At 42.1% G+C, this 25,815-nt stretch overlaps 1 protein-coding gene across 4 annotated transcripts in view; it reads left to right on the top strand.

Annotated features, from left to right (window-relative positions):
* The window catches only part of tefu (Serine/threonine-protein kinase tefu), an 844,515-nt gene that overhangs the window by 720,749 nt on the left and 97,951 nt on the right, over positions 1 to 25,815 (top strand). For all 4 annotated transcript variants that reach the window (XM_070083426.1, XM_070083425.1, XM_070083427.1 and 1 more), the window contains one exon: positions 23,211 to 23,412. In XM_070083426.1, the coding sequence (XP_069939527.1) occupies positions 23,211 to 23,412 (202 nt within the window). The remainder of the gene's footprint in view (positions 1 to 23,210; positions 23,413 to 25,815) is intronic.

Genomic DNA, 25,815 nt, shown 5'->3' with positions numbered 1-25,815 from the left:
AGCACTGCCTAGGTGCTTGGGAGGGTGGACCATTATTTGTTGCACCTCCTGTGTTTTGCTGATTTGTCTACAGGTTCTGCCGCTGGGACTGTGTTGGTGGAAGGTGAGACGGCTGTAGATGTCTTCCCCCTCCACATCCTCTTCCATGTCCTCTACCACACCCTCTACCATGCCCCTGTGCAGTTCTGACAGATGTTTCCCTGCTTTTCGTACTTTGGCGCAGTAGGTGTTCAGGTGCAGTGATAGCTCCTGATTAGTAACTGCATCAATCTCTGGTGGAGAAAATCCTGACTTAGTACTTGCTGATGAAGCACTGCTGCCAGATGTTGGAATAGTGTCGGCAGGTGTGCTGACAGGTGTAGGATCAGAGATGGTATGTGCACTGTCTAGTGTACTGGCATGTGCTGAAGCAGAGATGTCAAGTGTAGGAGAATTAACAGATCCAAGGCTTGCTTTGTTGCTGGGAAGAGGATCTGTTCCCTCTGTGGTGGTCAGAGGAGTTGTGTCAATCTGTGGGGCCTTAGTGGTGACAGAATTCCACCAGTTATATACCTCTGAGTTGAGCTCAGTGTGGGACTTCCAGTCTTTGTCAATAGTGTCACCATCAGCTGAGCGGCTTATGCCACTTGATGTTAGCTTGCACTGGCATTCTACAATAGCTTGAAGGTTATCTAATGATTTGAGGAGCTCATGAAGTGCTTCCCTGTGATGGATTATCTTAGCTGCGACTTTACAACACAGCTCATGAGGGCAGTCTTGATCTTTGGAGAGGAGTCCCTGAGGTACTTCTGAACCTTCCTCCTGTAGCAACAGTTTTGTTTCCATATATACCATAGGGTTATGGATATCCTTCAGTTTTCTGAGATTTTCAACCTGGCTGCAGCAAAATTCTTCTTCTGGAATGCAATCTTTGTGGCAGTAGTTGGAACAAGTAGGCTTCTTACATCTAAGAAGTAGTATACCCACAAACACTGCAGTAACTACTGGGGCAATTGCCAGATAGTGTAGATACTCTTGCTATTTTATGATGTGAAGTCATCCCAGAGGAGGCATTGTAGGTTTACAGTGAAGTTTGCAGGAAAGAGAGGGTGGTGGTATCGTGCAGTTGTTTATAATGGGGTTGGTATTAAGGGAAGGTGAGGACAGGCTGTGGGCCGGCAAGCTGGGAGTGTTGCCTTCTCACTATCACTTTATAAACACTGTTTTTGTTATCCACGTTTTCACTACAAGAAGTTGTTACACAAATCACTCCATTGCACTGTACAAGTCACGTTGTTATAAAGCACCCTCTGCTAGTACATAGCACAAAAGAGATATAATATTAGATGCTCGATGTGAAGGTAATAGTGACGTCACTCCTAGGCCTGCCATTGTCCCCTCACTCTCACCACATTGTTCACCAAAACACTATTAAATATCACTGATTTTGCTTATACAGTGGACCTCCGGTTTACGATATTATTTCATTCCAGAAGTATGTTCAGGTGCCAGTACTGAACGAATTTGTTCCCATAAGGAATATTGTGAATTAGATTAGTCCATTTCAGACCCCCAAACATACACATACAAATGCACTTACATAAATACATTTACATAATTGGTCACATTGGAAGCTGATCGTAAAGCGGGGGTCCACTGTATTCACTTTTATGGAGGAGTTGACTTACTTGTACTAATGTGTTGTAGGTAGTACAGTGGACCCCCGCTTAACGATCACCTCCCAATGCGACCAATTATGTAAGTGTATTTAGTAAGTGCGTTTGTACGAGTATGTTTGAGGGTCTGAAATGGACTAATCTACTTCACAATATTCCTTATGGGAACAAATTCGGTCAGTACTGGCACCTGAACATACTTCTGGAATGAAAAAATATTGTTAACTGGGGGTCCACTGTACTAGGTCACTGATCAGTTTTTATTTCCTCACTAACCCTTCTAGTTAAGTAATATTAACAAAGTTAGTGGAGCACACTGTGACTCTCTCTCTCTCACTCTCTCTCTCTCTGTCTTTCTCTTTTTTTACACAGGGTTTGACAAGGTTAAGGATCCCTAGCTTTATTGACAAGCTATTTACAGGTTAAGGATTCCTAACTTTATTGGCAGGCTAAGAGCTGTTACCTACATCAGCTTATTTGAAAGCATTTTTATTGTTATGAGACATACAAGTAGGGAACAGGATGAAATTGGAGCCATCTGTGGGCCAGCATTTTCATTTGATCAGCTGACTTTATTTCGTTGACATCATTATGCTGTACGAATGTGTTCCATACTCGAGTCATCCTGGGTATATATGATCTCAGATGGAGTGATGTTCTGGAGAAGGGTACAGCCAGAGTGAAGTTGCTGCTTTCTGCCCGTCTTGTGGCATAAAAGCTTGTTTCACGCTGTCCTCGAAGTGGATCCAAGTGTGGTATTTTGACAATATTGGCCTTGTACATAACAGTAAGGCCACCCACATCCCTCCTATGTTGAAGGCTCTGCTGAAATGACAGATCTATCCAGGATGGGTCTAGGCGAGAGATGAGACGTCTTGCTCTGTTCTCTACTCTGTCAAGCAGTCGCAGATGAGAGGGGGGGGCAGGCAAACCAAGAAAGTGGAGCATACTCAAGGTGTGAGCGTACTTGTGCCTCGTACAGAATCTTGCAACCCCTACTGTCAAGCAGATGCGAGATATGGCGGAGTGCTGTAAGCTTCCTTGCTGCCTTGTTTGCAAGATTTACAACATGGTTCTTCATGGTTAGTTTGGAACCAAATTTCACCCCAAGGATATCAACTTCTTCTCCAGGTGCCAACACCCTCCCATTCATCCTTACTACTGCACCAGCATTACCATCATGGTGCCTAGAGACGATCATCATTGGCATTTTCTCAGGTGCAAATGTTACTTGCTATCTATTTCCCCAAGCTGATATAGCTCTCAGCTGGTGATTGATGTAGCTTAGAGCAGCTGGCATTTCTTCTCTTGGATAAGTGAATGTCAGTGTACAGCCGTCTGCATATGCATGTGATTCTGGGATGAGATGAAGAAGGTCGTTGAAGTAGACATTCCATAACAATGGTCCCAGTACGCTTCCACGTGGAACACTTGCCCCAATAGGATGTCTTGCTGATTCCGTTCCATTGAGAACTACCCTTAGAGATCTACCATGAAGGTAATCACTGAGGAGACATAACGTAGAGCCTGCAATTCCCAGTGCTTGAAGTTTTGCTAAGAGGCCCTGGTGCCACACCCGGTCGAAAGCGCCAGCAATGTCCAGTGCTACCACACAGCTGACTTTGGATCCATCCAGTGACTGGTGCCACTTAGTGGAGAGGTTTAACAACAGATCAGCAGCAGAGTAACCTTTCCTGAAGCCATATTGACGATCACAAAGTAGTGAGTGGTAGTCAAAAACTCTGTCATTTGTCTTGAGATTATTGTCCCAAGGATCTTACCAGTGATTGACAAGAGTGACACTGGTCTGTAGTTGCTGACTTCTGCTCTGCTCTTCTCTTTGTGAACAGGGACTACATTTGCCTCTTTCCACAGAGAAGGCCATTTACACTGTACTAGGCAATGCTGAAAGGTGCGAGTTAGAGGTACTGCTAGCTGGTCTGCACATCTCAGCAATCTTGGGCTCAACTTGTCTGGGTCCACAGCCTTTTCTTGGTGAAGTGATTTAAGAAGGAAATGCACCTCCTCCTGCCTTATTGTCACCACTGATAGTTTTGACACAGTTCTTGCAGCTAGCCAAGGAGGGTCCCTTGCTGGATCAGGAACTTGCATTTTGGTAGCAAAGTGTTCAGCAAAGAGGTCCGCCTTCTCTTGACTACTAGTAGAGGTGGTCCCATCCTGTCAATTTAGAGGTGGAATGAGTTCATCAGGCAGATAACCTTGTCTGTCCTTGACCAGGGACCACCAGGTTTTGGAGCCTACCCTACCTGATGCTAGCTTTCTTTTTGTGCCACCTCCCATTTAGCAATGGCCCACTTTTGAACATCACCCATATGCCTACAGGCTTGCCTGTGCAAGTTCCTGTTATAGGTGGTAGGATGTCTGTTGTACCTTTGCCATGCCTTGTACTTAGCAGTAGCAGCCTCTCTACAGCAAAAGCCAAACCAAGGCTGATCTGTAGGCTTCGTCACATATTGCCGGTGAGGAATGTGTTCTTGTTGTAGATTAGGGATGTGTCCAGTGAAGGCTTTCACTTGGTTGTCAACATCCCCTTGGAGAAGAGCATTCCAATCGGTGGTGGTGAGCTCAGAGCAAAGGGCTGGCCAATTACCTCTTTCCCATAGCCAGGTTGTGTGTGTGGACTCCTCACCTCGTTCTGTTGGGATCTTAAGTGCCGTAAAAACAGCCTTGTGCTCAGACGATCCAACATAGCTGAGGGGTTGACAAGTGACTATCCCTTCTGCCAGATCACTCACTACTGGGTCAAGGGAGGAGCCAGAGATGTGAATAGGGAAATCAACAAAGTTTCTCATGTCAAATACTGCAAGGAGGTCATCAAAGTCCCTCTATGTAAGGTGTTGGTTGAGCTCACCAACAATTATGATATGTTGACAGTTGTGTTGTAGCAGAAGGGAGTCCATATTTTCCATTAGGACGTTGATTGGATCTGCATGTTGCCACTGAGGTCTGTACATTGCACATGCTAGTACAGAGGTACTAGTGTTTATGCAGAGCTTGAAGAACATCATTTCAGGATGTGTGGGGATGGCAACATCAATGTGTTGGTCATGAACACTTTTAGAGAAGCACACAGCAACACCTCCTCCTTGCCCTTGCCTGTCTCTTCTCATCCATGAGGTGTAGCCAGCAATTCTTGCAAAATTTTCTGGAGTCCTGTCATCCAAAAATGTTTCAACAACAGCTATCATGTTGGGACATCGAGTGTTCAGAAAACTATGTGTGAGCTCTCCAACATTAGTAATGAAACCTCTAATGTTGGCCGACAGGATGCTGATAGACTGGCTCCTCATGATGATGTGGTCAGCTTGAGGTGGTGGGTGTGTAGGGCATGTAAGGTGCCTTCCCTTGAGAGAGGTAGGGTACTGAGGCAGCTGCAGGGATGTAGGTCTGTGATCTTGTATAAGGCACAGTACCACCTGCTGGGCTGAGATAGGAGTAGCTGAGTGGGTGACGTGTGAGAGTGTTCATCATTTCAGAGATCCTGCTGGTTTGTTCTGAGAACAGGTCTCTAAACAGGTGGTCCTGTCTGTCAAGTTCCTTTTTCTTCCGACACTGGTCCTCCTGATGTTCTTTCTTGTAGCAGTAATTGCGCCTGGTATTTCACAGGCAGTTGTTGGCGGTGTGCCCCTTCTGGTGACAGCGAGAGCACAGCCTAGGTGCCTGGGAGGGTGGACTATGAATTGCTGCACCTCCTGTGTTTTGCAGATTTGTCCTCTGGCTCTGCCGCTGGGACTGTGTTAGTGGAGGGTGAGACGGCTGCAGATGTCTTCCTCCTCCATGTCCTCTACCCCGTCCTCTACCAGTTCTGAGAGATGTGTCCCTGCTGTTCGTACTCTGGCACAGTAGGTGGTCAGGTGCAATGATAGTTCCCTGATTATTAACTGCACCAATCTGTGGTGGAGAAACTCCTGACTCAGAACTTGCCAATGAAGCACTGCTGCTAGATGTTGGAATAGTGTCGGCAGGTGTGCTGACAGGTGTAGAATCAGAGATGGTATGTACACTGTCTAGTGGGCTGGCAGTGGCTGAAGCAGAGATGTCAGGTGTAGGAGAAGTAACAGATCCAAGGCTTCCTTCGTTGCTTGAAAGAGGATTTGTTCCCTCTGTGGTGGTCAGAGGAATTTTGTTAGAATTCCCAAATGTAGTGTTTTGAACTCTGTAAATCTTTGGGGCCTTAGCGATGACAGAATTCCACCAGTTATTTACCCCTGAGTTAAGCTCAGTGTGAGACTTCCAGTCTTTGTCAATAGTGTCACCATCAGCTGAGCCTGCCTCTCTCTCTCTCTCTCTCTCTCTCTCTCTCTCTCTCTCTCTCTCTCTCTCTCTCTCTCTCTCTCTCTCTCTCTCTCTCTCTCTCTCTCTCTCTCTCTCTCTCTCTCTCTCTCTCTCTCTCTCTCTCTCTCTCCCTCCCCCCCCCCTCCCTCCCTCCCTCCCCACACCTAGTGTTCATCAGTCATACACTAACACTGAACTAGTGTTAGTCCATCATCACTAGTTGTTAGCTGGTGTTAGTCCATCATCACTAGTTGTTAGCTGGTGTTAGTCCACCATCACTAGGTGTTAGCTAGTGTTAGTCCACCATCACTAGGTGTTAGCTAGTGTTAGTCCACCATCACTAGTTGTTAGCTAGTGTTTGTCCACCATCACTAGTTGTTAGCTGGTGTTAGTCCACCATCACTAGGTGTTAGCTGGTGTTAGTCCACCATCACTAGGTGTTAGCTAGTGTTAGTCCACCATCACTAGGTGTTAGCTAGTGTTAGTCCAACATCACTAGGTGTTAGCTAGTGTTAGTCCACCATCACTAGTTGTTAGCTAGTGTTAGTCCACCATCACTAGTTGTTAGCTAGTGTTAGTCCACCATCACTAGTTGTTAGCTGGTGTTAGTCCACCATCACTAGGTGTTAGCTGGTGTTAGTCCACCATCACTAGGTGTTAGCTAGTGTTAGTCCACCATCACTAGGTGTTAGCTAGTGTTAGTCCACCATCACTAGGTGTTAGCTAGTGTTAGTCCACCATCACTAGTTGTTAGCTAGTGTTAGTCCACCATCACTAGTTGTTAGCTGGTGTTAGTCCACCATCACTAGGTGTTAGCTGGTGTTAGTCCACCATCACTAGGTGTTAGCTGGTGTTAGTCCACCATCACTAGGTGTTAGCTGGTGTTAGTCCACCATCACTAGTTGTTAGCTGGTGTTAGTTCACCATCACTAGTTGTTAGCAGGTGTTAGTTCACCATCACTAGTTGTTAACTGGTGTTAGTCCATCATCACTAAGTGTTAGCTGGTGTTAGTCCACCATCACTAGTTGTTAGCAGGTGTTAGTCCATCATCACTAAGTGTTAGTGGGTGTTAATCCATCATCACTAAGTGTTAGCTGGTGTTAGTCCATCATCACTAAGTGTTAGCTGGTGTTAGTCCACCATCACTAGTTGTTAGCAGGTGTTAATCCATCATCACTAAGTGTTAGCGGGTGTTAGTCCATCATCACTAAGTGTTAGCTGGTGTTAGTCCATCATCACTAAGTGTTAGCTGGTGTTAGTCCACCATCACTAGTTGTTAGCAGGTGTTAGTCCATCATCACTAGTTGTTAGCTGGTGTTAGTAGCCTGGAGTGCCAATGTCCACCTCAAGAGGCGACTGTTGGTTCCCTTAAAAGTTTCTAGGTATATCAAAGGTTTGTGGTCCGTTTCTAAAATTAATTCTTTTCCCAGCAAATAAAATTTAAGTTTGGAGATACCCCACACAAGGGCTAAACATTCCTTTTCTATGGTGGAGTATCTCGTTTCTGCGGGAAGGAGTTTCCGGCTTAGGAAGCATACAGGGAAGGGAGCACCATCATGGTATTGTAGTAACACCGCACCTAAGCCGGTATTGGAGGCATCAGTTCTCAAACAAAATGTTTTATTAATATCTGGAATCTTAAGTATAGGGTCTTTCAAAAAGATGCTTTTAATCTCATTAAACTTTTCCCGAGCTACGTCGGAAAGTTTAAGAGGTTCCTTCACAGACTTTTTAACCCTTTGACTGTTTCAGGCCCCTCTCTGAAACTGTCATTCTATGTCGCTTAATTTTTGAAAAAAAAAAATTATTTTTTCTTATGAAATGATAGAGAATCTTTTCCCGATGGTAATGACACCAAAAGTTCGAAATTTGGTCGAAAACTCGTGGAATTATGCTCCCGCGAAGTTAGCGGTCTCGGCGACATATGCGTATCGGCGATTTCGCCGACTTTGAGCCCTATTTTCAGCCAATTCCATTGTTCCAGTTGACCAAACTCATAGCTATTTCTTTAGAACTCCATTTTATCTATCAGCTGAGTACAAGAAACCTCCCATTTACTAATTTGGACTACCCAATATGGTGGTCAGAAATTGGCAATTTGGCCAATTTCACGCAAACTAAAAAAGATGCCAATTTCAAAATAGGGTCCAGAGTAAACAAAGTAGACATTCATGGCACTAAAATAACATATGCTCTGTTCATTAGTCACATCTCTAGGCCCCTCTTATATTATTATTGCTTTCTATTTTGATTTTTTATTCATACAAAAAAATACAAAATTTACTGTTATGCAGATGACTGCATTATTGTAAAAATGGTATAAATAATATCAGTGCACTAGTGAAAGAATATTAGACTCCCCAGTTGACGTGTATTGGACGTGTGGTGTGATTTATTTACTCTTGAACATTGGTAAAAATCGAACATTTCCGCTACTTTGAGCTCAGTTTCAAGGTCGTTTTCATCGTAAAAGTAATGAAAATCATCTCTATTTCTGTAATATGTTTTCCATTTTATCACCTAAGACCATGAAAACGCGAATACAACGATAAATACTATACGAAAATACACCTCAAAGTCGGCGTTTTATTCCAAGAAAACGATCAGAGTTTTTTTTTTTCTCATTACGCAATGTGTGCTGCAGGATTTTTTTTATGTGGTGCACACTGACCACACAGACCCATTCTCTCACATGTGGGCCTACCAGCTTTCTCCCTCTTGATTTGAAGCCGCTAGAATTATTGAGTATATATACGTCAGAAACATTGGCTCGTAAGACGTATTTATACGTCGAAAACAGTCAAAGGGTTAAGGAAGTCGGATAAGATGCCTGTAAGATCAGTAAGGTTCGGGATAAACCGGGCATAAAAATTTACAGAACCAAGAAAGCTACGCATGAGCTTCTTGGTTTTGGGGAATATAAATTCTAATAAAGCTTTGATCTTACTGAGGAGAGGCTGCAGAGAGTTATTAGAAAGTATCAGTCCAAGATATCTAATCTTGTTATACCCAAGGAAGCATTTCTTCGGCTTGGCAGTGAGGCCATGTGAGCGTAACCTACACAAAACTGATGTTAATGTTTGGATATGTTCGCCCCACGTAGATGTCATTACGTAAATGTTATCAAAATAAACTGAAACATTTGGCATATTACCCAAGACCTTTCTCATCAGTCTCACGTAGGTAGCACAGGCAGTTATCAAACCGAAGGGCATAGTTCTATATTGCATCAGTCCTTGGTGTGTAGGAAAAGCGGTGTACTGCTTAGAAGAAGGATCTAACATTACTTGATGATATGCCTGCGCAATATCAATCTCTGAAAAGAAGGAAGCGTCATAAAATTTGTGTAGATGGCTATCTATTAAGGGCATAGGCTCAGCATCCCACCGAGTTATAGCATTAAGGCCTCTGAAGTCAATAGCAAGTCTATATGAATTATCCTCCTTCTTAACCATGACTACTGGTGAACAATATGAAGATACTGAAGGTTCAGTGATCTTTAGTTTTAATAATTTGTCTACCTCTCAGTCAAATGCATCCCTAAGGTGAACTGGAACTGGGTATAATTTTCGTTTGATAGGATTGTCCGTCACTAAGTCAATCTTATGGACTACCGTGGAGGTAACACCTGGAATATCAGTAAAGACGTCTGAAAAGTTACTCACACATTGAAGTAGTTCATGTCTCTTATGGTCATCCAAAGATTCATTAATATTAATGTTGGTTGCGCCCGAGTGGTCAAGAGTCACCAAGTCATGTAGTTCTTCATCATAGTCTAAGTTAGAGGTGTCAATTACGCACACCTTACATTCTTCAGTCGTCGTATCAAGTTCGTGTGGAAAAACTACGTCAAAGTTATTAAGGCAGTTAACCGAATTTCTTCGGTAATATTTCTTAAGGATGTTGATATGATAAAGCTTAGGTTTCCCCTTGACTTCTATGAGGTAGTCAACTTTCCCACAAATTTTTAATACTTTATATGGACCTTTCCATGCTACTAATAATTTATTTGACTTGATAGGCAAAAGTACAAGAACTTCATCCTCTACTTTAAAACTTCTCTGACTTTTGGAATCAAAATAGGTTTTGTACTGGTCCATTGACAAGCTTAAGTTTTTCGAAACTATGTCAGAGGTCTCCTCAAGTTTGGATCTAAGGTCAAGGAGAAACTGATAAGAAGACTGAACCTCAGCATTTACCTTCTCATTAGTCCATAAGTCATGAAGGATGGACAGTGGACCTCTGGCCTGTCTACCATAGAGAAGTTCGAAAGGTGAAAACCCCAAAGAGTCACTGGGAACTTCCCTCATGGCAAACAAAGCACAGGGTAGGTAACGATGCCACTCCTTAGGTTTAAGGGAGCAAAGTTTCCTTAAAATGGACTTGAGAATCGAATGCTGGCGCTCAATCCTCCCATTACAGCTGGGATGATAGGGTGTTGTGAAGAGAGGCTTCACTCCTAGAAGTTGGTAGAGATGTTGCATTAAGTCAGATGTGAATTGTGTCCCACAGTCAGACAAAATTTCTCTAGGGATGCCCACTCTGGAGAAGATGGACAAAAGGGCTTCAGCCACCTCTGTAGTAGTTATGGTCTTTAAGGGAACGGCTTCAGGGAAACTCGAAGCATAATCAGCTAATGTTAATATATATCTATGTCCCCCAGATGAAAGTGGAGATAAAGGACCAACGATGTCAATAGCTACTCTTTCAAACGGTACTGTAAAGATAGGCATTTTGACCATAGGTACTCGCCTGGTACCTCGGGAGGATGACCGTTGGCAAACTTTACACGATCCACAATAGGTAGTGACATCTGAGGACATTTTTGGCCAAAAATAGGTTTCCCTAATTTTATTTAAGGTTTTACGATGCGAGAAATGTCCGGCCACTGGCAGGTCATGAGCCATTATAAGAATGGTCTCTCTGCATTGACTTGGAACAACTAAGATGGAATAGTCTGTCTCATCTGAATTTAATTTGAATACTGACTTGTACAAGATACCTTTTATATATTCAAATTTATATGAAAAGTTTTTCCTTTGAATAACTTGATTTTGTTTAGCGGCATTATGGCAATTCTGAAGAGAAGGGCAATTACGTTGTAAATTGACAAAAGAGTCCTTTGATATATCTAAAGGCTTGAAGTCAGGGAAAATCAAAGGATGGACTGAAGGAGAAGCCTGGGATTTAGTCTGAGCCCTAGTCAAGACATTTATGGTATCGGAGGTGATATCTTCACTTTCATCTAACAAGTGAACCGGTGATCCTACTACCTCGCTTTCGAGAGTAGCATCACTGGTTTTCAATCCCACATGAATCTCACGAGACATTGTCTCATCTGAGCTTTTGAGGGGCTTCTCTGACTTTACAGGAGAGGATCTGAAACACTTATGTCCATCTTTGGCAATGAAAGGTCAACCTCAGAAGGAAGAATGGCACCTTTTACATTACCTATTAGTACGGAGCAAGAAGTGATGGGAGCTAGTACGGCTTCAGACCAACCTGTGAACCATTTAGACCTAATGTAACAACGGATGGTAGGAAAAGTGTCTGTACGGCCCAAGTAGTCTGAAAGTATAGCAGAGGAATGAGTTTCTTTAAGATTAGGGAACAGCTTATCAGAAATTACTATACATGTGCATCCAGTGTCTCATAAAATGGTAAGATACATTAAGTCCATTAACTGTTCCTGAACAGAAGGGTGCTTGGTCATTACAGTCTTTAAAACATCTTCCAACTTTTTGGACCTTCTTAGAAGGACAATCTGGACGTTTATGTCCATTAACACCACACAAAGGACAAACAGGAATAAAAGAAGTCATTTTACTTTCCACTAGAGGCTTTGATTTCTTAAGGTCTGATGAACCCTTGCCCTTAGGGTTCGATCCCTTTAGGTCTTTATAGGAATTGTGAGCCTCAGCATACAGGTCAGCAGCCTCAGCAACTTCCTCAGCTTTAATCAGGTTACATTCTCTAATGATTGTTCGTATCTGGTGAGGAAGAGCTGTCAGGAACTGGTCAGCAACCATGAAGTCTCGAAGAGATTCATAACTGTGATCAATTCCTGAACTCTCTGTCCAAAAGTCGAACAAACGAAAGAGTGTTACCTGTAACTGTTGAAAGTTCTGGCCAGGCTGTAAGGTGGCATACCTGAAATCTTTCCTGTAAGAATTAGTGGTTTTTTGATATGCTTTAAGGATTGCCTTCTTCAGTAGGTTATAATTACATATGATATCGTGCGACAAAGTTGCATAGATATTCAAAGCTGTACCAGAAAATAACATTCCTAACCTGGTAGCCCAGGTATCAGCAGGCCATTCACAGAGGGTAGCGGTGTTTTCAAACCTGAAAATGTATGAAGTTATGTCTTCCCCCTCAGTGAAGGGAGGTAAATTAGGTGTTGGAATATGTGCACTAGCTGCACGTTGTTCCATTACTCCTTCATCTTATTGCTGATGTGAGAAAGTTAACTTCTTATTCTCTAATTCAAGGCGAGTTTGTTCGAGCTTGCGATCTTTTTCTCTCTCCCTTAACTCGTATTCTCTGTCCTTTGCTCTTTCCTCAAGTTCCCTTAATTTAACCTGTTCCTCATGTATCTTAGCTTGTTCCTCATGTACTCTAGCTCTCTCCTCATGATCAAGTCTATCACGCTCCTTTTTGTCTTCTCTCTTTCTAACTGTCTTTCTTGGATTTCTCTCTCAATTCTCTCTCTCTCCTTTTTCTCTTCTCTTTCCCTTTCTAACTGTCTTTCTTCTCTCTCAATTCTCTCTCTTTCAAGTCTTTCCTGGATCTTAGCACTAATGAAAGATTCTAAATTTTTCCCTGTTATTCCTAACTTACTTCCAGCATTCATCCAAAACTGGTATTCATCCATACTTGCAAGAATAACTTAAACTATCAGGGGAAATGAAACGGGTATTAAAGAAAACGGAGGGTTCAATTCGTGCTCCGCTCAAACTGTAAATAAACCAGAGGGCTCGATCCCTGCTTCAATTAAACAATATGTATTAATGAAAACGAAGGGTTCTATGCCGGCTCCGAGCAAACAGTAAGTAGAATGGGGTCACTTAACCATCCAATCTTCTCACCAACAAATCAAGAGTGCCCTATGACAGTTCCCTTGATATAATAAAGAGCTCAATGAAACAAATTGTCACTGGAAAATCTCGGGTCCCTAGAGTCTAATCCCCCAAAGTGTTTCAAGCTCACAAGAAAGGTGGCAGAATTAACTATTATATCCTGCCTGACTTGACTTACAATAAATTGAGACTATAACAATCACCAAATCTTTTAAATACCTGTACTGTAGTCCTACCATAGAGAATGATTACTCATGGCTGGTGGTAACCGTCTGTGGTATGCGGAGTTGAAGTTCCAATGGTAGATTCGAGATGGAGTTGAATCTTGATTCAGTAGAGTTGATCCTGGCAAGGTCGCCACATGTGAAGGCTTACTCAGCTCTGTAATAACTTCAGACAGTATTACCAAAGCTGGCTCCTCCTCAGGAAAATTAATGAATAGAAAACGAAATAATAATTAACAAAGATAAACACTTTATTATTTATTAAAGCAAACATAAAACAATAAAACATGACAGGTACATCCTATTTGAAAGAAAAATGAAAAATGAAATGAAAAAAATAACATTTGAACTCAACGCTAATATATATATACAGTGGACCCCCGCTTAACGATCACCTCCAAATGCGACCAATTATGTAAGTGTATTTATGTAAGTGCGTTTGTACGTGTATGTTTGGGGGTCTGAAATGGACTAATCTACTTCACAATATTCCTTATGGGAAAAAATTCGGTCAGTACTGGCACCTGAACATACTACTGGAATGAAAAAAGTTCGTTAACCGGGGGTCCACTGTATTGGGGTGTCTGGTGTTGGTGACACTTCGTGTTGTTGAAATCTTAGCCGTTGCTGATGTGGGGGGGGGGGTCGCAGGTGTTGGTGACCACCACCGGCTAGTTCTTCACAGAGTATCGCCGTGAGTATTCTATCCCGATGACAGGAAAGCAGGTTCTTTACCGCTGCAATGATGTGGGGTTACGTCCTGCAATTTCATACAGGTGCACAGGTAATTAAATCCAATATGGGACGTCTCCAGGACGTTAGTCCGTCTCCGTCAGTTCTCGTTGATTGACAGGTGACCCTCTCTGTCATCCAAGCTGAAAAGATAGACAGGTTACCCACTGCTTAAATAATCACTCTCCATGATAAGTACAATACCTAAAAGACTTGGTGATTATTACAACAGTCACCTTAGAGCTAGGCTGAAAAGACTAAGTTTATTATTGGTCCAAAGTGAAGCTTTCAACCAATAAATTCACTAGAATACAAGGCAGGCATGTACTTACAGTAGTGTTGGGAGCTGTGAGTCGAGTGATTTACTGTTTGACCAGAGCCCCACATGTCACCTTTCGGGGGGGGGGGGGGGGAAGAGGGAGGGGAAGGGATAGTGGGAGCTAGACTGACCCTACATTAACAAGCAGCTGGCAGTCAAACTATCACTTTAGGGGTGGGGGAAAAAAGGCGGGAATAGCGGGAGCTTGACTTACCCTACCTTAACAAGTAGCCGGCAATGAAACTATTGTTACTATATACTCCCTCACTACTCCTATCTATTGAACTTTTCCCTCACACAGTCCTTCACTGTCTATGTACTCCTTGAATTCCTGCACATATTTTTCAGCTGCTTTTTGGTCCAAACTGGCAGCCTCACCATGCCTTATCACACTATGTATGCCACTACGATTCTTAAATCTCTCAAACCAACCTTTGCTGGCCTTAAATTCACTCACATCACCACTAGTTGCTGGCATTTTTCTAATTAAATCGTCATGCAACTTCTTAGCCTTTTCACATATGGTCGCTTGAGAGATGCTATCTCCTGCTATCTGTTTTTCGTTTATCCATACCGATAACAGTCTCTCAACATCATCTATCACTTGTGATCTCAGTTTCGAAAACATAGTTGCACCTTTGGCAAGAACAGCTTCCTTGATTGCCGTTTTCTTGGCCACAATAGTAGCGATGGTTGATTGGGGTTTTGTGTACAGCCTGGCCAGCTCAGAGACATGCACTCCACTTTCATACTTAGCAATGATCTCTTTCTTCATATCCATAGTAATTCTCACCCTTTTTGCTGTAGGGTTGGCACTAGAAGCTTTCTTGGGGCCCATAGTGACTTACTTTGCAGGTGCAATCACTAAAAAGGCTGTGATAATATGAAATGTTCCGATTGTATGCTTGGAAGCGACCGCGGTGGCTGGCTGGCTTGTAAACACTGGCCAGAAGTGGATGCGTCTCAGACAAAATGAATAGTGTTGGTCGAGTTTTTTAGCACTAATCAAGGCAAAATTTTTGCGATAAAATGTATCGCTAGTCAGATTTATCATTAATCGATGCCATCGCTGGTCGAGGGTCCACTGTATTAATAAAGGTCAAAGGGTTATGGTCTGAATTGACTGTGATTTTGTGGGGAGTAAAGCCCAGGTAAACTTCAAAGTGCTCTGAAGATAACACTAAAGCTAAGGCTTCTTTCTCTACCGTTGCATAATTTAACTGGTGGGACTTTAATTTAGCAGAAAAATAGCAAATAGGATGAAGAATATTAGAGGAGGATGAGGGTTGTAGCAAGACTGCTCCCACAGCATAGCTACTGGCATCTACATGCAAAGAAAAAGGGACATCAAAATTTGGACTTTGTAATACTGGTGATGATTCAAGTAATCATTTCAATTTGCTAAAAGCCATGTCACATTCTGAGGTCCAGCAGAATTTAACTTTAGAACTGGTTAATTCAAACAGGGGAGCTGCCACCTGAGAGAAGTTGGGGCAGAACCGGCGGTAGTAGCCGGCCATCCCTAGAAATCTTTGTACTCCTTTTCTGTCCCGAGGTATAGGGAATTCTGAAATGATTTTGATCTTAGCATTAAGAAGTGCTACGTTCCTTGGCCGATAGTGAAGCCTAAATATTTTATTCGGGCTTGCCCAAACTCACACTTGGCTAAATTAACCGTAAAATTGTATTCTTCTAATTTTTTCAGAAGTGCTTCTAGCCGAGACACATGCTGTCCCCACTCTTCACTTATCACCACTAAATCGTCCAAATAAGCTTCCACACCTTCCAGCTCATAAGTTAGACTATTCATCAGCTTCTGAAAGGTAGACGCCGCATTACAGAGGCCGAAGGGCATAACTAAATAGTTAAATAGACCACCAGAAACAGTAAAAGACGATATCTCTTGGGCTCGTGTTGACAGTGGTACTTGGTAATAACCTTGTAACAGGTCTAATCTACTCACATATTTAGCCCCGGAGACTTTATCTATTAAATCGTCTACCCTAGGTAGAGGATACCCATCTGGTAAGGTCATGGAGTTTACCTTCCGGTAATCTGTACACATACGGTAAGATCCATCTGCTTTAGCCACGAGGACACAGGGCGAAGCCCATGGACTTTTGCTGCATTCTATCAAACCGTGAGTTAACAGAAAATCTATTTCCTCTCTAAGTGTCTTATTTTTCACTGGGCTCGTTCGATACGGGGCTTGCTTGATTGGCAGAGCACCTTGTACATCCACATCATGTGTCCCCAGAGTGCAACGTTTGGGGACGTCTCCGAATAAACTCGGATAAGCCATTAGCAACTCTTTAATCTTTCTAGCTTGGTCATCTCCTAAGTTACATAAAAACTGGTCCATAGCGCTCAACACTTCTGAATTTTTTAGATGCACTTCTACCCCTCTAGAACAATCTGTAAGGCATGTATCCTCTCCTTGTGGTAGAATGGAAGTAGTGGGTGATGTTTCCCCATAATACCTTTTCAACTGATTTACATGGTAGGCATTGTTGGACTTCTTTTTACCTGGAGTACGAACTAAGTAATTTACCTTACTCAGTTTCCTCACTATCTCCATGGGTCCTTCATACCTGGGCTGTAGCGTATGTCCAGGAACCAATTTTAGAGCTAAAACTTTACCCCCTACTTGAAAAGAGCGTAGAGCAGCCTTCTTATCGAAACGCTGTTTCATTTTAGTCTGAGCTTTTGCTATATTTTCTAAAGCCAGGCTCCTCATGAAGGACAAGTGCTCTTGCATTAAAGATGGCGATAAATACAAAGGTGGATCGGCCCTTCCGGACCATACTTCCTTTAACATGGCCAATGGTCCTCGTACCGCATGTCCATATATTAGCTCAAAGGGGCTGTACCCTAAACTTTCTTGCTCACTCTCCCTGATTGCGAGGAGGAGAAAAGGGATTCCCTCATCCCAATCCTTAGAGAACTGCTCACAATAAGCACGCATCATGAACTTTAAAGTCTGGTGAAATCTCTCTAAGGCCCCCTGGGTTTGAGGTCTGTAAGCAGTAGAGAGTAAGGGTTTAATACAGAGTCTAGATAATGCTTCTCGGAACTCTTTGGAAGTAAAATTAGAGCCTTGGTCTGATTGAATTTCCTGAGGCAACCCTACCTGGGAAAAGAATCGAATTAGAGCCCTTACTATAGCTCGAGCATTTATTTTTCTTAATGAAACAGCTTCAGGATACCTGGTGGCAGTATCCATTATAGTCAACAGGTATTGATTACCCAACCTGGTTTTAGGAAGGGGCCCCACACAATCGATTATCAAACGAGTAAAAGGTTCTCCTTCTACTGCAATAGGAATGAGGGGAGCAGGTGGTGGTGTCTGTGCTGGTTTACCTATTTTTTGGCAAATCGGGCAATTTTGAAGGTACTCTACCACCGTCTCTTTCATCTTGGGCCAGAAAAAATATCGAGACAACTTTCTCAGTGTCTTCCGTATCCCCAGATGTCCCCCCATTGGACTATTATGGGCCACTTCCAGAGCCAGAGTTCGGAATCTTCCTGGTAAAACCAGTACCTGTTTTGTAGCACATAAATTAATACCTGGGGCAGTTGTCGTAGGAATTTTTCTCATAAGAAGACCATTACTATAATAGAAGCAATCTTTTACATCTGCCGCCTCAGTTTCAGTAACGGCTAGTCCTCTTACTCCCTCCAAAGAAGAGTCTTCTCGCTGTTCTTGGATCAAATTCTCTTGCTTAAAATCATTAATCCGCAAGTCTGTTAGATTTGATGTACTAATTTCTGGTAACTTATCTTCAGCTTCTGGCATGTGAGCATCGCTAAACAATAGATCCAGGCCCCAATCAGAGGGATTATTGCTCAAAGACGAAGGGAGTGAACGGGACTTCGCCATGGCTCTCATAACTACGGCGAGAGGAAATAAAAGTGGACCCTCCTTGCAAGCCTCAAGGGCAAAATTTTCAGCTGAGGTATTCTCTATGACGAGAGGTTCTTTACAGATCCCTCCCAGGCCCAAGTCGTTTCCGACAAGTAGGTCTACTGACCTAATGGGAAATTCTGTTTCTGATATACCTACCACTGCATATCCATCATAAGAACCAGTTTACAAGTATATTTTATGGAGGGGAACCCGAGACACAGTCCCTCCATACGCCTCTAAAAGCACATCTATCTTGGTATAGGTCGAGTCATTCAAAGAGAGAACACCTTCCCTCAACAAAGTTAGGTAGCTCCCGGTGTCTCTATAAGACTTTACTTCAACGAGTTGGGATTTGGTAGTCCCGGCCTTACCAATAGAAAAATAAGGACTCAATGCTTCACTTACTTTCCTTTTGGACATGATTGAGGGAGTCAGTCATCTAGAAGTGGGAACCTTTTGACTGGCTGAATCTTGCTCCATCCATGGGTCCAGCTGTCCCTGGGACCTGGTAGACGTCATCTGTACAGGAACCGCATCTAGAACTTTATTCTTCCGGTCTCTTTCTAGTTTGTAACAGAGGCTTCTCACATGCCCTTTCTTCTGACAGTAGGAGCAGGTAAGTTTCTTCCTCGCTTTATCCACCTCCAGGTGGGGCTTAGTATCGAAATGTTCCCCAGCATCAGGTTTAAGAACGGCGTAAGGAGCCACCTGATGGGGAGGTAATTTCTGGCGAATCTCTTCTCTTGGCCGGTATCGCCAATCCCTAGGGGGTGTTTTCCTTACTTTCTCTCGAGGGGATTTATCTCTCATTAATTGAGAGGAGATTTCATAATGATCAGCGAGCGAGGTGGAAGTTAAGACATCCAAAATCTGATGATCAATTAAAAATTTAGGCAAGTCTCCTGACAGGGCATTATTAAACTCTTCCTGTAATATTAACTGAGTTAAGCTTTCCACAGAGTCACAGCCCGAGGCCCTTAACCACCTTTCCAGGGCTACCTTCTTCTGATGGGCAAAGTCTACCCACGTTTGCCCGGGTAGCTCAATGGGAGCAAGTCATAAGTTTCCAAAATTACTTTTTTAATGACCTCATAATTCATATACTTATCATAAGGCAGAGTAGCTGTACATTTTTGAGCCTTACCAGTTAAAGTTGTGTGCAATAGGATGGCTCAATATTCCTGAGGCCATTGCATCCCCCTTGCCTGGTTCTCGAAAGTGCGAAAATAGGTGTCAAGGTCAGCTTCACTGAACTGAGGCACTAAAGATGCTGCCTTGTGTAAATCAAAGGAGAAGTTCGGGGAAACCGTCAGTCTCACGTCTCTCTCCGCTTGTTGTCTTTCACAACGGATTTTCTCTCTCTTAAATTCTTCTTCATACAGTTTTCGCTGTGCTTCTAACTGAGTTGTTTGCAGAGTTATGAGATCCACCATTCTCTTAAAATAGTCCAGAGAGATGGGTGTCAAGGGAATTGGTGGAGATGGGGGAAGAAACCCTTCTGGTCGTATCTTGGGCCGAGCTCCCGCTCCTTGCATGGCATCATAGTTCGGCGACGGACTATTAGAAGCCTCTGCTTCATTTTCCCTTTCAGGGGGAAGTTTGTCACGTGACATTTCCTCTGCTCCTGGCATTGACATACTCTCAGCAACTAAGGAATTTGTAGGACTTCCAGGGGCTGATTTGCCGGCTCCACCTGATGCCTCTAGATTGTTTACTCGAGACATGCAATCCAGCTGGGATGTTAGACTTTCAACCTCTGAATCAGGTGACTCAGAAACTTCAGGAGGTATGGGGAATAAGATATTCCTTATAATAGACCGAACGGTTTCTGTGGTATAACGATTGTTATGTGTCACCCCTAAATGCTTCACTATCCGCCAGCACGTCTGCAGTTTCAAAGTCTCTCACTTATCCAAAGTCAATTCATTAACCAGTTGCTGTATGTGAACTTCCATTAGAAAGATATAGTTGGGATATCTCCTAGGACAGGCCCCCACTTGTTACGTTTTGAGTCTTTCTTTTCAGAGAGGAGACCCGTTAGTAACAACAGGTGAAGATCCACTTAGGTCTTCTTACTCTTTTTAAATACACATATATAAATATAAGGCAAAAAAGTTCTATAATGCCTTCTCTGGTTTTATTCAGTATAATACTAAGCTTATAGAGTCACTTAGTAATTTAAATAATTGATAAAATTTAGGTATACCTTTTCTTATAAATTCATATGTACACAATCACTTTAGTTTCATAATCAAAGTCAAGATCAATGAAACACTAGATAGGGTGCCTTTACCACCTCCTCAGTCAATTATATACACTACAGCTAGAACTCTTTAGAGACTATCACGAGACTTTAATAGTTGGAGAACACAGACATGGTGTATTGCTTCACTTAAATGGCTGACTGCACAAACGCAACCCGTCAAGTATTCCGAGACTGAAGTAATCCAAGCAACCTTGGTTGAACCTAGGAATCCTGGTTCAAAGGTTCTCCTGAGACTTACAACAAGAGAATAAGGGAGCTCCGTGGCTTGGTGCTTTCTCTGCCAGAGGTGAGAATGAACTGCTATGAATAAAACTCCCTAGCTTGACGTCACCTCGGAATGAGTGAGTTTGTGAAGCATAAACGACCACAAGGCAATTCAACATATAAACACAAAACATCCTACAAAATAAATCAATAATTCATGGCCAGATAATATTATAAAACTAGGAGTCTTTATTTTAGCTACAAATAAAGGTACCAGTAATATAATACTAAGTGAAAAAGCCATAATGACACACTAATCAATTGACCCTTCTTCAATTATGCACAAAGGGCATAACAACCATCACTAAGTGTTAGCTGATGCTAGTCCACCATCACTAAGTGTTAGCTGATGCTAGTCCACCATCACTAAGTGTTAGCTGATGCTAGTCCACCATCACTAAGTGTTAGCTGGTGTTAGTCCGTCAATAGCACTTATCAGCGCTCAACTTGGTTTAATAAAAACTATTTTTTTTCCTATAAACTGAAGTTGTATAGAGTGTTCCCTGGTTGTTGTGTAGTACTCAAGTTGTATGAAGTGATCCCTGGTTGTTGTATAGTACTCAAGCTGTATAAAGTGTTCCCTGGTTGTTGTATAGTACTCAAGCTGTATAAAGTGTTCCCTGGTTGTTGTATAGTACTCAAGCTGTATAAAGTGTTCCCTGGTTGTTGTATAGTACTCAAGTTGTATAAAGTGTTCCCTGGTTGTTGTATAGTACTCAAGTTGTATAAAGTGTTCCCTGGTTGTTGTATAGTACTCAAGTTGTATGAAGTGATCCCTGGTTGTTGTATAGTACTCAAGCTGTATAAAGTGTTCCCTGGTTGTTGTATAGTACTCAAGCTGTATAAAGTGTTCCCTGGTTGTTGTATAGTACTCAAGTTGTATAAAGTGTTCCCTGGTTGTTGTATAGTACTCAAGTTGTATAAAGTGTTCCCTGGTTGTTGTATAGTACTCAAGTTGTATAAAGTGTTTCCTGGTTGTTGTATAGTACTCAAGCTGTATAAAGTGTTCCCTGGTTGTTGTATAGTACTCAAGCTGTATAAAGTGTTCCCTGGTTGTTGTATAGTACTCAAGCTGTATAAAGTGTTCCCTGGTTGTTGTATAGTACTCAAGCTGTATAAGGTGTTCCCTGGTTGTTGTATAGTACTCAAGCTGTATAAAGTGTTCCCTGGTTGTTGTATAGTACTCAAGCTGTATAAAGTGTTCCCTGGTTGTTGTATAGTACTCAAGCTGTATAAAGTGTTCCCTGGTTGTTGTATAGTACTCAAGCTGTATAAAGTGTTCCCTGGTTGTTGTATAGTACTCAAGCTGTATAAAGTGTTCCCTGGTTGTTGTATAGTACTCAAGCTGTATAAAGTGTTCCCTGGTTGTTGTATAGTACTCAAGCTGTATAAAGTGTTCCCTGGTTGTTGTATAGTACTCAAGCTGTATAAAGTGTTCCCTGGTTGTTGTATAGTACTCAAGCTGTATAAAGTGTTCCCTGGTTGTTGTATAGTACTCAAGCTGTATAGAGTGTTCCCTGGTTAGAAGTGTTCATCTACATTGTATTAATATTATAAATCATAATAGAGTGTGCTCAGTAACAGTAATACATTACATACATAGAATACTACACTCAAATATAAACCCTTCACTCAAACTTCTCCTCACCAACCTTAACAGGACACACCACCATAACACAAGATACAGATCACTTTTTGATGTACCTAATGTCAACATCACACTATGGAAGAACTCTATGCACATAAAGGGCCCCAAAATTTGGAACTCATTACCAGTAAATACTAAAGTAACCCGGTCTGAACATCAATTTAAGAATCTTCTCAAGAACCATCTACTCGCCCTAAACTAAATATTCAATACTCAGTACTTAAATTTACCAAAAAAACTCCCAATTACCTAAATCTTAACATTTCAAAATTTAAATACCCATAGTTCATACATAACTAAATACTACACTGTAGAATAAATACCTGCACAAAACTATACTGCCTTGCACCATATTGTAATATTGTAATATTGTAATATTGTAACATTCTCATACTGTAAACTACTTTCACCAATGCTGAATATTATATTCCAGTAATATAACTTAAATATCTACTATTGATATACACAACTTACAAAATACTTTCAAATTGTCCCAATGTAATATCCCCAGATTATAACTTGACTGTAACTTACTGTCGGCTTGAAGAAAATATGATCAGTTTCTCTAGTACTATTAAGTAGTGTGTAAGCCATTAATTTAGTCTGCCCATAATGCCGTGGCATGATAGTGGCTCTCTTTGCACTGCAACTCATTATTGTAACTACAGAATCTCAATGTAAACTTGCAAAAAAATAAAAATTGTATAGTATTGTATTGTATAACCTCAGCTACTCTAGCTTAATGAGTACAAATGTTGCAGTCATTGTACTCTGTGATGCTTATTCTGTACACTATTAATGTTTGTTGTATACTTGCAGGAAACACACGATACTTGAAAGAAACATCAACTTAGACAACCAAATGATAATGGATCTTGAGAAGCAGAAAGAAGAATATCTTTATATAGCACTGGAGAATTATTTCAAGTGTTTTATGGTCTCTAGCAAACATGAGATGGTCGTCTACCGCATTGTTAGTCTCTGGCTGGAGAATGTTGCCAGTGAGACTGTCAACCAGCTGGTGAGTAACACTGTGTTGCTAGTGAGAGTATCAACCAGCTGGTGAGTAACACTGTATTGCCAGTCAGTGTCAACCAGCTGGTGCATAATATAACCAACACTGTGTGTGTGTATTCACCTAATTGTGGTTGCAGTGGTCAATTCATAGCTCCTGACCCTGCCTCTTCACTGGTCACTACTAGATCCACTCCCTGCTCCATGAGCTTTGTTATACCTCTTCATAAAGCTGTGTATGGATACTTCCTCCACCACATCACTTTCCAGACTATTCCACTTCCTGACAACTCTATGACTGAAGAAATACTAACATCCCTGTGGCTCATCTGAGTCAACAACTTTCAGTTGTGACCCCTTGTTGATGTGTCCCATCTCTGGAACATCCTGTCTCTGTCCACCTTGCCAGTTCCTCAGTTCCCACCTATCTCTCCTGTCCTTCCATGTTGTCAGGTCGATTTCCCTTAACCTCTTCTCATAGGACATGCCCCTTAGCTCTGAGACTAGTCTTGTTTCAAACCTTTGCATTTAATCTAATTTCTTCACGTGCTTGACTAGGTGTGGGTTCCAGACTGGTGCTGCATACTCCAGTATGGGCCTGATATCCACAGCGTACAGAGTCCTGAACAATTCCTTTCTGAGGTGCTGGAACACTATTCTTAGGTTTGCTAATCGCCCAAATGCTGCAGCAGTTATTTGGTTGATGTGCTCTTCAGGAGATGTGCCCGATATTATACTCACCCCAAGATCCTTTTCCTTGACTTTGCACTTAGTGGGGTTAAACTCTAGGAGCCAGTTCCTGGACCAGGCTTGCAGCCTATCCAGATCCCTTTGTAGTCCTGCCTGTACTTCATCCGACTGAATTCTCCTCATTAGCTTCACATCATCTGCAAACATATACACTTCTGAGTCTATCCCTTCTGTCATGTCATTCGCACATAACAGAAACAGTACCTAGGATTAACCCCTCTGGAACCGGAACCCCACTCGTCACAGGGGCCCACTCTTGACACCTTGTCATATGCCATGATTTGCTGATGCCTTCCCATTAGGTATTCTGTAATCCATTGCAGTGCCTTCCCTGCTGTACCTGCCTGGTCCTTTAACTTTTGCACAAATCTTTTGTGTGGAACTGTCTCATTAGCCTTCTAACAGTCCAAGAAAATGCAATCTACCCACCCCTCTCTCTCATGTCTTACTGCTGTCATCTTGTTATAGAACTTCAGTAGGTTTGTGATACAGAATTTCCCTTCCCTGAAACTGTGTTGATTCTTGTGAATAAGCTGATTTCTTTCTAGGTGCTCTACCACTCTTCTGATAATCTTCTCCATGACTGCATACTCTACATGTCAGTGACACTGGTCTGTAGTTTAATGCTGCGTGTCTGTCTCCTTTCTTAAAAATTGGGACTACATTTGCTGTCCTCCATACCTCAGGTAGTCGCCCTGTTTTGAAAGATGTGTTGAAGATTGTTGTTAGTGGTACACAGTGCACCTCTGCTCCCTCTGTCAGGACCCATGGAGAAATGTCCGGCACCATTGCTGTAGCTTCGAGCAGCTTAGAGCAGCATAGAGCTGCTGGCATTTCCTCTCTTGGATAACTAAATGTCAGAGTACAGTCATCTGCATATGCATGGGATTCTGGGATGAGATGAAAAAGATCATTGAAGTAGACATTGCATAACAATGATCCAAGCACACACACCTGTGGAACACTTACCCCAATAGGATGTCTTGCTGGCAGAGAAAGACTTCAGTTTCATAGCCAACACAAAGGCAGTTTAGTAGGATGCTTCCATCATTGCCAAACTTTCACAACTTTTTGTAAGAAATATATTTTGTCATCATTTTATTTCATCATTTTTCGTAATCACATACTTTTTCCATAACTCCAACCCGGGCACTTACTTCAGTTTTTCTTCTGTTTCACCGTCATGTTTTTCATAGTGTCCATGTCCATAGTGTCCATAGTGTCATGTCTTCTATTATCTGAGAGAAAGTTTTCACAAACAGTGTACAACAGTCTTCCTGACAGTCTTGCAATAAATAATAACTCATTTTCATACTGTTCATAAAATTAACACTTTCTATCGCTTTCTGCTTTTGTTTATTTTCTTTTGTCCTGTGATGGGTAACTGACTCTAAAAACTAAATTTTTGTTTCAAAAAGTACAAAAATTGAGTTGTTAACAAAGAGTGAAACATAACTCTACCACACAGTGTCAATTGTTAACAAAGTGAAGCATAACAAAAATAATAATAATAATAATAATAATAACAATGCCGGGAGCAAGGGGCTAGTAACCCCTTCTCCTGTACAAATAACTAAATTTAAAAAGAAGAACTTTCGTTTTTCTTTTTGGGCCACCCTGCCTTGGTGGGATACGGCTGGTTTGTTGAAAGAATAATAAT

The sequence above is a fragment of the Cherax quadricarinatus genome, chromosome 9 (assembly GCF_038502225.1).
Source record: "Cherax quadricarinatus isolate ZL_2023a chromosome 9, ASM3850222v1, whole genome shotgun sequence".
Classification (NCBI taxonomy): domain Eukaryota; kingdom Metazoa; phylum Arthropoda; class Malacostraca; order Decapoda; family Parastacidae; genus Cherax; species Cherax quadricarinatus.
This window is presented reverse-complemented; position numbering and strand designations above follow the sequence as displayed.